This window comes from Zootoca vivipara, chromosome 9 (assembly GCF_965207765.1).
Source record: "Zootoca vivipara chromosome 9, rZooViv2.hap1.1, whole genome shotgun sequence".
Lineage (NCBI taxonomy): Eukaryota > Metazoa > Chordata > Lepidosauria > Squamata > Lacertidae > Zootoca > Zootoca vivipara.
The window spans coordinates 65987804-65999936 of record NC_142592.1 but is presented as its reverse complement, the minus strand read 5'-3'; the positions used below and the strand labels follow the sequence as shown (position 1 = coordinate 65999936).

The 12133-nt window shown below is 42.8% G+C and overlaps 1 protein-coding gene across 2 annotated transcripts in view; it reads left to right on the top strand.

Moving 5' to 3' along the window:
* The window catches only part of CHCHD3 (coiled-coil-helix-coiled-coil-helix domain containing 3), a 209255-nt gene that overhangs the window by 139658 nt on the left and 57464 nt on the right, over nucleotides 1-12133 (top strand). For both annotated transcript variants that reach the window (XM_088651751.1, XM_035127990.3), the window contains exon 6: nucleotides 7977-8047. In XM_088651751.1, coding sequence (XP_088507877.1) covers nucleotides 7977-8047 — 71 coding nt within the window. The remainder of the gene's footprint in view (nucleotides 1-7976; nucleotides 8048-12133) is intronic.

Below are 12133 nucleotides of genomic sequence, written 5' to 3'. Positions count from 1 at the left end.
TATTTTAAGGCATCCCCATAAAATAAGCCATAGCAGGATTTTTAAGCATTCAAGGAATATAAGCCATACCCCGAAAATAAGACATAGTGATAGGAGCAACAGCAATGCCGGCCGCGGCAGGAGGAGGAGGAAAAAAATAAGACATCCCTTGAAAATAAGCCATAGTGTGTTTTTTTGAGGAAAAAATAAATATAAGACGTGTCTTATAATATGAGAAACACGGTATGTGTTTCACCAGGTAGACAGGTGTGTCTCTGTCACATGTGATGGTGCTCTAGTTGTTTCCCTGTACAGTAAACTTGCAAGTTCAGTGACCTTTTGTAGGTTCTGATGTCAGTCTGTTGACCCTGAAGGTCCCCTGTCCACCCTAAGGGGGACTCCCATTTGTCATTAAGAGTTTTTATTTGGTAAAGTGGGTTTTCGCCAATCCCCACACAGAGTGAGTTAAAAGTGTGAACATAAACTTCATCTGAATTTGTTGTAATATGAGGCATAAGAGTTCAAACTTCCACAACGGAAAGGAGATACACTCTGTCTCTGAAGTAAAGGTTGTTCCAGCAGCTGTTTCTGTGAAGCGCAAGTGAGGACTCAGATGCATTTCAATGGTGATAACCTTTCGTCTGCTTAGAGGACATGAGATCTTTTAGCACCTTTTCTAATGAAGCACCCTGAGATGATATTCAATTTAGGTTAAAGACACACATACTTGCTGAGTTTCCAAACACTGAGAAATCAACTGACCTTGTAACATTTTCTGCTGGGACCTCCCCCCCCCCCCCCCCGAGGATGTTGTAGAGCATGTCCCATTGAAGGTGTGATTCATACATTACTTTTTAAATGGAAGCCAGTGAGCTTCGTTCCACATCAGAAGTTGGTTGGGTGAAGTAGCTCCTCACTTGTTTTTAACTTAACCCTTGCCACAGCTTTATCGAAAAAGAGGCCCGTTTTCAATAAATCACAGTGTCTGAGAAAGGCATTCAAGAACCACTTGCACCCATATAACTTGCCCAGGAGTGGATTCTGAGACCTTTCCTCTGGGTCTGCCAATGCCAGTGAATAGATTTAGAATGACGGACACACAATAGAGGGGTTTTTCAGTGGTTATTTATTTATTTCCAGTACTAGTATTTTAACGCAGGAAAAAAAACATATATTGAATACCCCACCCACCCACGAGCCACTGTGTGTTATGGAAATCTCTTCCATGAGAGTTGTGTTTGGCTCCTGCCTTTATTTCTGGTGAGCCCAAAGACTTTTCTTTCCCAGTTGGCTTTCAGATGGGATGAGCTGAGGTTGCTGATATCATGGGCTGGGAATGCAGGCGCTGACTTTGGAATTCTTAAAAGGTTTTATTCTTCCCCGCTCCCCTGATTTATATTTAACGAGCTAAATTATGTGCTTTCTTTAAACTATTTCTGTGCCACTTTTCAGGGTCACAGATCTTCCCAAAGGAGTTGGCAATGAAATAATGTGGCAACAAAACAATAAAACAATAGTAATTAATAATTACTTATTATTAAGCTGCTTTGGGAGGATCTATTATCTGAATGAATGATGAATAAGTAAATGAATGAATGTAAGTCACTTGAGTATAACTTGCAAACAGTGTACGGTAACAGAGGAAACAACAGTACTGAAATCGGAGAAAGAAAAATGTGGGAAGAATATAAGCAGAGCCCTTGTGAATCAGGCCAGTGGCCCATCTAATCCAATATCCTGTTCTCATAGTGGCCAACCAGATGCCCATGGGGAGCCCCAAATCATGACCTGAGCACAAGAGCACTTTCCCTCTTTGGGATTCCCAGTAACTGGCATTTAAAAGCACACTAAATCTAACAGTGTAGGTGGCTCATAGCCACTTTGGGTACTTGCCATTGATAGCCTTATCCTCCATGAATTTATCTTTTAGAATTATAGAGTTGGAAGGGGTCCCAAGGATCACCCAGTCCCACCTCCTGCAATGCAAGAATACACAGCTGTCGCATCAAACCTGGAGCCTTGGCATTATCAGCACCATGCTCTAACCAACTGAGCTATCCAACTAAAGCCATGCAAGTTGGTGTCCATCACTGCTTATTGCGGATATTCCGTAGCTGAACCAAGCACTTTGCGAAGAAGCGCTTTCTGAACGTCCAAGCACGCAATGCCAAGTAGATCACTTTTATCTACCTGTGTTGGACCTTGCTGAGCTATGGGGCACAGGAGGAGGGGAATGGGATGGCGAAGAAAAGACGGTCTAGCATGGGAGCAGTAGAGCTTTTGTTGTTGTTTAGTCATTTAGTCGTGTCCAACTCTTCGTGACCCCATGGACCAGAGCACGCCAGGCACTCCTCTCTTCCACTGCCTCCTGCAGTTTGGTCAATCTCATGTTGGTACCTTTGAGAACACTGTCCAACCATCTCGTCCTCTGTTGTCCCCTTCTCCTTGTGCCCTCCCATCTTTCCCAACATCAGGGTCTTTTCCAAGGATTCTTCTCTTCTCATGGGTTGGCCAAAGTATTGGAGCTTCAGCTTCAGGGCCTGTCCTTCTAGTGAGCACTCAGTAACACTTAGTCATAGAGGGAGCTTGATCTGAAAACCTTTACAGAGGCTTAAGCAGTACAATAGGCCTATCGCTGCTCATATGCTTCCTGGCTGATCTAGTTGGTTTCCCCCAGCGTTCCTTGCCAGAGCTTCCTGTTGGTGTGCAGGCTGTTTCCTTGCTTGTTATCCCTCCAGCCCCACCTTCAGGTTCTGTTACAATCTCAAGTCCCATCAGAACTGAAAGAGTAGAAGATTTGCCCGTTGCTCTGTTACAGCATACCCTGCAAGCTCCCGTAGAAGAAACACTGAGTTGATATTCTGGTGTAAAGGCATTTGTAGTAGCTGCATGCCACCACATTTCTTTCTCATTAGGTTTGCTCTGATTGTGTCAACATGCAATTTTGTAATATACTATAAGATGAAAATTGCTATAAAATTGGCTTTTCTGTTGTATTTACGAGGCAAAAATAAAATGGCAGCAACCTCATGAAGTGCTGCTTCACACACACTGCTCTCCTAAGAGAAGAGGACCCATGCGGCTTGTTTTTCTGGCGGCTGTCATGCTGCAAAGGTGTGCTAGTAAATTGAGCCATGGGTACCTTTTCCCTCCTTCTGTTCCACTGAAATATATTCCACCTGGAAATGTCTGCCATTTTGGCCAGCAATTCTTTAACATAGTTTGCCCTGCAAGTTGAATCTAAAATGCAGGGAATTTTTAAAACTGTAGGGCCCAGCATGTGATTGTGCATCCAAAAAGACAGCCTGTGGTCAGTTTTTGTCTCTTGCACGTTTGGAATTTGTTGCACATTAGGTTCTGTATTTAATACTCTGTCTCTGGTTCGTATGCCACAAGTGGAAAATGTGAAGACCTTGCGTGTTTCCATCCTACTGTTTTGGGGAAGGGTTCCAGAGCCCATTTCAGGATGGAACCCTTGATCCCCTCTTTACCCTGACCTAAAGCTAATATATCCCCACAATTTATCATCCTGTTAAGTGGCAATTTCAATTAACCAGCCGAGAAGCGAAAAGCCATTTCTCTGGCAGTACATTAGAACCTGTACAGTAAAGCAGTTTCTAATGGACAGTCCATTAAAGCAACTATGATCATTTCTAGCTAATGTTTGCATAGTTCTGGAGTTTCTCTTTAAAATAAAGAATTTCGTTAGACAATGAAAGCCCATTTGCTCATTTGCTGCACACCACTCTGCATATGTGGTGTGTGCGTACATACTTTACACAACTTCAAGCGAAAGCTGTGCCATTTGAAAGCCACGCTAAACTGAATCTAAGTTGATAAACGGCTGCTTGATAGTCTGCAGTCAGATTAAAGCCTCTCAACGTGTAGCGACTCAGCTGCTCGCTCAAATGGCAGATTTAAAAAGAAAGAAAGAAAAAGCTGAACAACTACACTATGAATATTGCCTTTGTGTCAGAAATGTGCCTTCATGCTTTAAAATGATAAAAAATTGCAATCGATCCTTACAACTGTTGTGTTCATCTTTATTGATCAGGCACAAGAAAGATAAATCGCTGCCCAAATAAGATTATAGTAAATGTTAGCATCAGAGGGGACTGTTGGTTGATAGAGGACTATTCATCATCTCAAATGGTGACCTGTCCGTATGTGCATTGTCGTCCGTCTGCTTGTCTAATCACATCCCTATTGATTTTATCTGTATCTGAGGAACCTGGATGTGACTGTCATTGGGCGAGCGAGATTGCTAAATGCAGTGGGGGTCAGCAGTGTGAAGAGGATTTCATTTTCATTTTCTTAGCAGCCAACAATGATTTATTAAAAAATAAACTACCCCCAAAATCACATGCTTGGAACTTGGGTCCGCAGACAAATGAGTTATTAGGTCTGGATCGCAGGAGCAAGCTCCGAGTTGAGAGACCACCATGTTCTGTCAAATATTTGTGTGCCCTTTTGACTGTGGTATCTGTTACACAATTTATTATAATTTGCGTAAAAAGTGTGAGGCTCCAAACACAATCTTGCCCTTCTTCTCAGCTTAATGATTTTTCCAATGATTTTTGTAGATCCCCAGCGAATTCAGAACTGCCTGGTAGTGCATAAGACACAGGCTCAGATGATTAAATATCTGTCCTTTTACCTTTTCAGATGGAGTAGTTTCTTTCACTCTTGTTTCCTGTTGCCTGTCTTCTGCTCTAACATGGCACAAGTAGAAAGAAAATGTCTTGTGATGTTTCCTTCTTCTGACTTTACATACCCGTGGTTTTGATCTGATAGGCAGGAGGGTGTCTTGAGGTTTAAAGCTTCTACCTGCTGATTCAAAAACTCTGGGGGATTTTCAGTTTAAGAAAGCTGGTGCCCGAGGGACAGAATACCCATTTTGCAAGCCATAGAGATGTCTCAAAAAATGATGTCCCCCATAAGTAAGCTCTCCCCAAGCCAAATGTCTGATAATATTTACCACATGGACATTGTGAGTTCCTTTACCCGCGTGGCAGCCAGTGATGTGAGGTGGGGATACTTGGAACGTGATAATGTTTACTGCTAGATTATTACTGTTGCTGTTGGGAGGATTTATCATGTAACCGTCTCTGAAGCATATAGGATAGAATTAAGCTGGAAGTTTCCACCATTGGTCTAGCTTTAGCCAAGGAGTTGCTGGATGACTTTAAGCAAAGTGCTCTCTTTTGTCTTCAGCCCCCAGTCCATAATAGGATCATAATAATACTGGTCTCCTTTACAGGTTTGTTATCAGGTTTGCTTAATGGAAGTGATGCATTATATCAGGGGTCAGCAAACTTTTTCAGCAGGGAGCCGGCCCACTGTCCCTCAGACCTTGTGGGGGGCCGGAATATATTTTGAAGGGGGGAAAAATCCTATGCCCCACAAATACCGTAACCCAGAGATGCATTTTAAATAAAAGCACACATTCTACTCATGTTGTTGTCGTTTAGTCGTGTCCGACTCTTCGTGACCCCATGGACCATAGCACGCCAGGCACTCCTGTCTTGCACCGCCTCCCGCAGTTTGGTCAGACTCATGTTGATGGCTTCAAGAACACTGTCCAACCATCTGGTCCTCTGTCGTCCCCTTCTCCTAGTGCCCTCAAACTTTCTCAACACCAGGGTCTTTCCCAGGGAGTCTTCTCTTCTCATGAGGTGGCCAAAGTATTGGAGCCTCAGCTTCAGGATCTGTCCTTCCAATGAGCACTCAGGGCTGATTTCCTTCAGAATGGATAGGTTTGATCTTCTTGCAGTCCATGGGACTCTCAAGAGTCTCCTCCAGCACCAAAATTCAAAAGCATCAATTCTTCGGCGATCAGCCTTCTTTATGGTCTACTCATGTAAAAACATGCTAATTCCCGGACCATCCACGGGCAGGATTGAGAAGGCGATTGGGCTGGATCCGGCCCCCAGGCCTTAGTTTGCCTACCCATGCACTACATAAAAGGGGTCTCTAATAGCAAGGATTATGTTTACTATGGTTTGGTCCAAGAGGACATTCTTGGTTGACCATGAAGATTGTAGCAGGGCACAGAGAAGAAATGCATATGCAGATCCCAATCTAAAAATTAGCTAGTCTCATTTAAAGAGTGCTGAGAGCAGGGTTCTAGCATGGTGTCTGTTTATTATGCGTGAAGTGTAGTCTATATAAATACGAAATGCATAAGGCATCATGGTGTAATACAGAGGTGTTATTTTAATCACCATGTTGGTACAGGCCAGCTATTGCAACTTGCCTTCTAAACCTTTAATCACCTCGTATGTAGCCCCTGCATCAAGGCAGGATGAGTTAGATCAGGCATCCCCAAACTCAGTCCTCCAGATGTTTTGAGACTACAGTTCCCATCATCCCTGACCACTGGACCTGTTAGCTTGGGAGGATGGGAGTTGTAGTCCCAAAACATCTGGAGGGACGAGTTTGGGGGTGCCTGGGTTAGGTTCTGTATCCACTTTCTATGCCCCCGGCATTATGGATAAGCAATCCAGCTGTTGTTTGCATTAAATTAGCAACCAGCTTCTAGGCCTCATTACAATTAGCGGCACGGTTTTTAATCTGCCTTGAAGTTTTGCCCTCCTGCCCCAACCACCAGCTAGAGTTCCACATCTGGGTTGGAAAGATGGGTTTGGGATCTTCTTGTTACAGAGGGTGGCAGATTCTGAGCAGTGATGCGGTTGCAGAGCCTTCATTGGACCACTTTCCCCACTAAAAATTGCCTTCCCCAGCCTCACTTTGCAGATGGCATTTCACGACATGTGTAGAGATAGAATGTGTGGTTCTGCCACGCAGTAATTCTGATTCTGCAAAGCATGTCCCCCTTGAGAGGCACAAGCAGTTGGGAGGTTCTGCAAAAGCCCTCCCCACCTCCTCCCAGGTTTATATGTGGGTGCCATTTCTGGGTCCAATTATGCACAGAGATTATTTTAACTATACAGTAAAACTAAAGCAAAGCTCCACTCCCTCTCTCTCCCTCTCATGGTTATATAAGTTTGTAAAAAACAACAACCCGGCAAGCTCTAGCAATGGGCAATAGAGAAAGCAGTAGAAGCTGCTGTGAGCATTTGATCTTGCCATTGGCTGAACTGTTCTGATGTCACAAAGCTGAGAGCAAGGCTGGGGAGCAGAGTCAGAATGGAAGACAAGGAGACATGAGCCCCGAATGCCATGGATGTTACAGGTAGAGGGGAGCCCAGTGACAGAGGGCAGAAGAAGCAGAAAATAGATGGAAGTGGGGAGCCTAGGAAACAAGAAGCAGAGGGGAAAGAGGACCAAGGAAAACAGGTAGGGAGGAGCAGAAGGATGGGAGAAAAGCACGTCTGAAGAAGCTGGATGTGGGAATGATTAGGAATACAGTGGTACCTCGGGTTACAAACGCTTCAGGTTACAAACGCTTCAGGTTACAGACTCTGCTTACTTTGCTTCAGAATGAGAACAGAAATTGTGCTCCGGCGGCAGCAGGAGGCCCCTTAGCTAAAGTGGTGTTTCAGGTTAAGAACGGACCTCCAGAACAAATTAAGTTGCTAACCAGAGGTACCGCTGTAAATTGGTTATCTACTTTCCAGGCAATGGGCTGAATTCAACTAGTGCAATGAGCCGTCCTACCGCAACAGGGCTTTCTCCCCTCTCCTTCTGGCCCTCCCTGTGCCACCCCCCAGATTAGGAGACCCCCCCCCCAAACAGTGCATAGGGGCAGGAGAGGGAAGATTGTTCCATCTGGCAAGCAGAAATACTTGCACTGACGGAACAGTCATAATAAGGTGACACTGAATTCCACCCAGTAAGTTTTTCACCACTTAGAGTAGCGGCAAATTTAACGAGATTCTGTTAGTAATTGTCGGACTTGGAATGAGAGCAGCTGTGGATGTCTCGTTAGGGCCTCACGAATTACTAAACTCCCCCCGAAAAAAAAGCTTTTCTCATTTGGCATGCACTTCTTTGCTTGTTCACCCTCATTTCTCTCCCTCTCTCTGTATTTCTAGAGTTCGCAGTTCTATAAAGTCACCACGGAGCAATACCAAAAAGCCGTTGAGGAAGTAGATGCCAGATTCAAGTAAGTCCTCTTTTTCTTTTCTCTTTTTTACCTTTGTACTATTTTTGAAGGAAGACCATGAATCTGATCTCATTTTTTCCCCAGCCTTTGCTGGGAAAGTGAAAATGGAAATAAGATGAGTTGCGGGTATTGGCATTGCAGGGAAAGCCTTGTGACAAGGGCTCCAAATCGGCTGAAATGTGTCCTGGCCGCAGCATAGAAATTCAAAGCAGACACATGCCCTTAACTTTTGCATGATGCATATTGGGAAGAATGGGACAGAATCTTCAAAGAAGGATGCACCTCCTGGATCAGGCCCACCAAGATGTAGCGGATGATTGCTAGCACTATTTTTACTTACCACCATAGGAATCCCAAATATTACATTAGGTTGCAAATCAATGGACAAGGGGCCCTTCTTTAATTTTATTAATCATATAGTGCTTTCTGTTTTTTAAAGCACCTTAGATTATATTTCTACCTCTATGATTAGATTTCAGGCATTTTGGTAAAATCTCTTTCCCCCTCTTCTATGCCTTGAAAGGTATTTAAATCAGTAATTTAACTTTGCCCTTGTGTTGAAGGTTGGGTTGAATTCTCTTTATTTCTCCGGGGGGCTTAATGAAGATCCAGTAATTGCAGGACCGAAGTGGCTCTGACCTTTTGCCCTGGTCTTTCCTTCTTCTTTTGCTAATTCTTGCAGGAAGGCATCATCCATCATATTTCATGGCTTTCATTTCAGAAATGTTAACCCCCCCCCATTTTCCTGCTGTTTTCTGATGAATGCTGTCAGTAGAAGACAGAGACCAGTACTCTGTTGTTGTTATCTGGAAGTCTGTTGTTGCTGAAAGGCTCTCAGCCCCCATGACAACATATCATTATAGCTACTTAAGAACTTGATAAAGAGCATAAAGGAGCCTTGTCGTCAGCCTTCCCATAGGAAAGCATCCAAAGGATGCTTCTCTGCCTTTTCAGTATACAGTGGTGCCTCACTTAACGAATGCCCTGCTTAACGAAATTTCCGCTTAACGAAAGGTTTTTTCTAGTGGAGGTTGCCTCGCTAGACGAATTCGTTTTACGAAAAATTCGTCTAGCGAATCGCGGTTTCCCATAGGAATGCATTGAAATTCAATTAATGCGTTCCTATGGGCAAAAAAAAAAATCAAAAAAAATTCAATGCATTCCTATGGGATTCGCTAGACGAATTTTTCGTCATAAGACCCGTGGAACGAATTAAATTCGTCTAGCGAGGCACCACTGTATCCTGGCTGGGGCAGGCAGGACTTACAGTCCAAAACATCTGAAGTATTTCTAATGCACTGCAAATATTGGTAGCTCTATATCAGAGCTTTCCCAACTGAGTGTCACGACACATTAGCATGTTGGCTGCAGTGTGTAGGTGTGTCGTGCAAATGCTCCCTGCCCCCCTCCTGGGGCTGGAAAGGAAGTTAGTTTAACCTCCAGTTTGCTAGTAAAAAAAAACAACCCTGAATTTCTGTGTCATGAAATGATGCATGTCTAAAATGTGTGTCACCAGCATGAAAAGTTTGGAAAGCTCTGCTCTATATTAATTATTGCGGTGATCTGGCATGTTTCCACATCATAAAGTGCCGACCCGATTCCTGTTTCTGTTAAACCCACAGAAAGCAACATTTAAAAAACATTTAAACGTTAAAAACATTTTTTAAAAAATAAACTTTAGCACATAATACAGACTACACAATAGAACAAAAGGCAGTTTAAAATACAGTGGTACCTCGGCTTAAGAGCAGCCCTCTTTACGAACTACTGTATTCGGTTTATGAACTCTGCAAAACCAGAAGTAGTGTTCTGCTTTGCGAACTTTACCTTGGTCTACGAATGGAAGCCGAACGGTGGAGGGGCACCGGCGGCGGGAGGCCTCATTAGGGAAAGCTTGCCTTGGTTTAAGAATGGTTTCGGATTAAGGACGGACTTCTGGAACGGATTAAGTCCATAAACTGAGGTACCACTGTAGTAGTTGAATTGAAATGCAGGAACCATCTGATAGCAAACTGAAATGGAAAACACTAAAAGCGCAATCCTGTCAATATGGAAGCATATGGAGCCTTTCAAGGAGTCTCCTTCATGGTTTTCCCTTTGGACTGCAAAATGAGTCGCTGGATGGTTTCTTCATGCCCAGAAACTCTCAGACCCAATTTACAGGGATTCCTGAGGAGTCTCCCCTTCTCTTCCCACACCCCATTCAATAGTTGCATGGTATATTGGATTCTCCATGCCGGACCTGAGGATATATTATGAGGCGTTCTGTCTCTGTTGGTTTAGAGAATGGATAACATTGGGAAATACAAACTTATTAGATTTGGAAGGATGCGACAACAGATTTGGTTGGCATGCATATCTTTGGTATGATAAAAAAAGAGTTCAGAAAGGTTTTACAAATCATGTGATAAGGAGGTCTTTATATGAGGTGTGGGAAATAAATAAATTGCTGTTAGAAACCAAGACCCCATGGTGCGTTTCACCAGTGGAGGTGTTGACGGTTAAAAAGATAAATATGGAGGGGAGGAGGGCCACCTACGAGGAGATATTGAGGAAATCAGAAAAGGGATGGAAGTTGAAACCCTATGATGAAATTAAAGAATTTCTGACTGGATGGTTGCAATATCACCAAGTAAATGATGTGTTTATAAATGATTTAAAAAATAGGTTTTGAAGATAAAAGGTCCAAATTTCAAATAGAATTGTTGGAAGGCAGAACAAAATTGTTGTCAAAAATGTATGATTTGTTGTTAGAATGGTATACGAAGGATGAACTGACAAAAGATGTGATGATAAAATGGGCAAAAGATTTTGGGTATAATATGATGCGTGGTTGAAATTGTGGAATCAAACATTGAAATTTACTGCATGTACTGCCCTGAAAGAGAATGTCTTGAAGATGATGTACAGATGGTATTTAACACCAGTAAAATTAGCTAAGATGTATAGAATGAGTAGTAAAACATGCTGGAAATGTAAAGAGAAGGATGGTGAATTTTATCATATGTGGTGGACATGCGAAAAAGTTAAAAGATTTTGGGAAATGATATACAATGAATTGAAAAAGATTTTTAAATATACTTTCCCCCCAAAAAACGGAGGCTTTTTTATTGGGTCATATAGGACAAGAGATTGTAAAAGGAGATCAAGTATTATTTATGTATGTGACAACTGCGGCAATGACTTTGTTAGCCCAAAAATGGAAAACTCAGGAGTTACCGACGATCGAAGAGTGGCAGACAAAAATGATAGACTATGCGGAATTAGCAAAACTGACTAGCAGGATCCGAAACCAGGGAGAGGCAAAGTTCCAAAAAGACTGGAGTAAATTTGTGGACTATATGGAGAGGAATTGTAGAAGTTTAAAGACACTTGCAGGATTGAAATAAATCCTACGAAATGACTTTAAATAGAAGGAGTAAAGGAACTGCGAGATAAGAGTTGATAAGAAAACCAAATGACGGGAGGGAGGGAAGTCAAAGCTCGGCAGAGCATTGGGAATTCGAGATAGGGCAATAGATGTTAAAAAGAGGAAAATTGTGTGTGTTGTGTTTGTTGTTGAATGTTTTGTTTAATGTGTTTATTTGAAAAATTTAATAAATTGCTTTTTTTAAAAAACAAACAAACCAATAGTTGCATGGTATAATGGTCTCGAAAAGCAATCAGTGTGGTAAAATCAGAACTTGCCATATACAGTGGAACCTTGGTTCTTGAACGGCTTAGTTGATGAATAAATCTGCTCCCAAATGCCAAAAACCTGGAAGTAAGTATTTTGGTTTTCGAATGTTTTTTGGAACCCGAACATCCAACATGGCTTCCGCTTGAGTGCAGGAAGATGCTGCAGCCAATCAGAAGCCGTGCCTTGGTTTTTGAACGATTTTGGGAGTCAAATGAACTTCCGGAATGGATTAAGTTTGAGAACCAAGGTTCCACTATACAGTGGTACCTCAGATTACAAATGCTTCGGGTTAAAAACGCTTCAGGTTACAGACTCCACTAACCCAGGAGTAGTGCCTCGGGTTAAGAACTTAACTTCAGGATGAAAACAGAAATCGTGTGGTGGCAGCGGTGCTGTGGCAGCGGGAG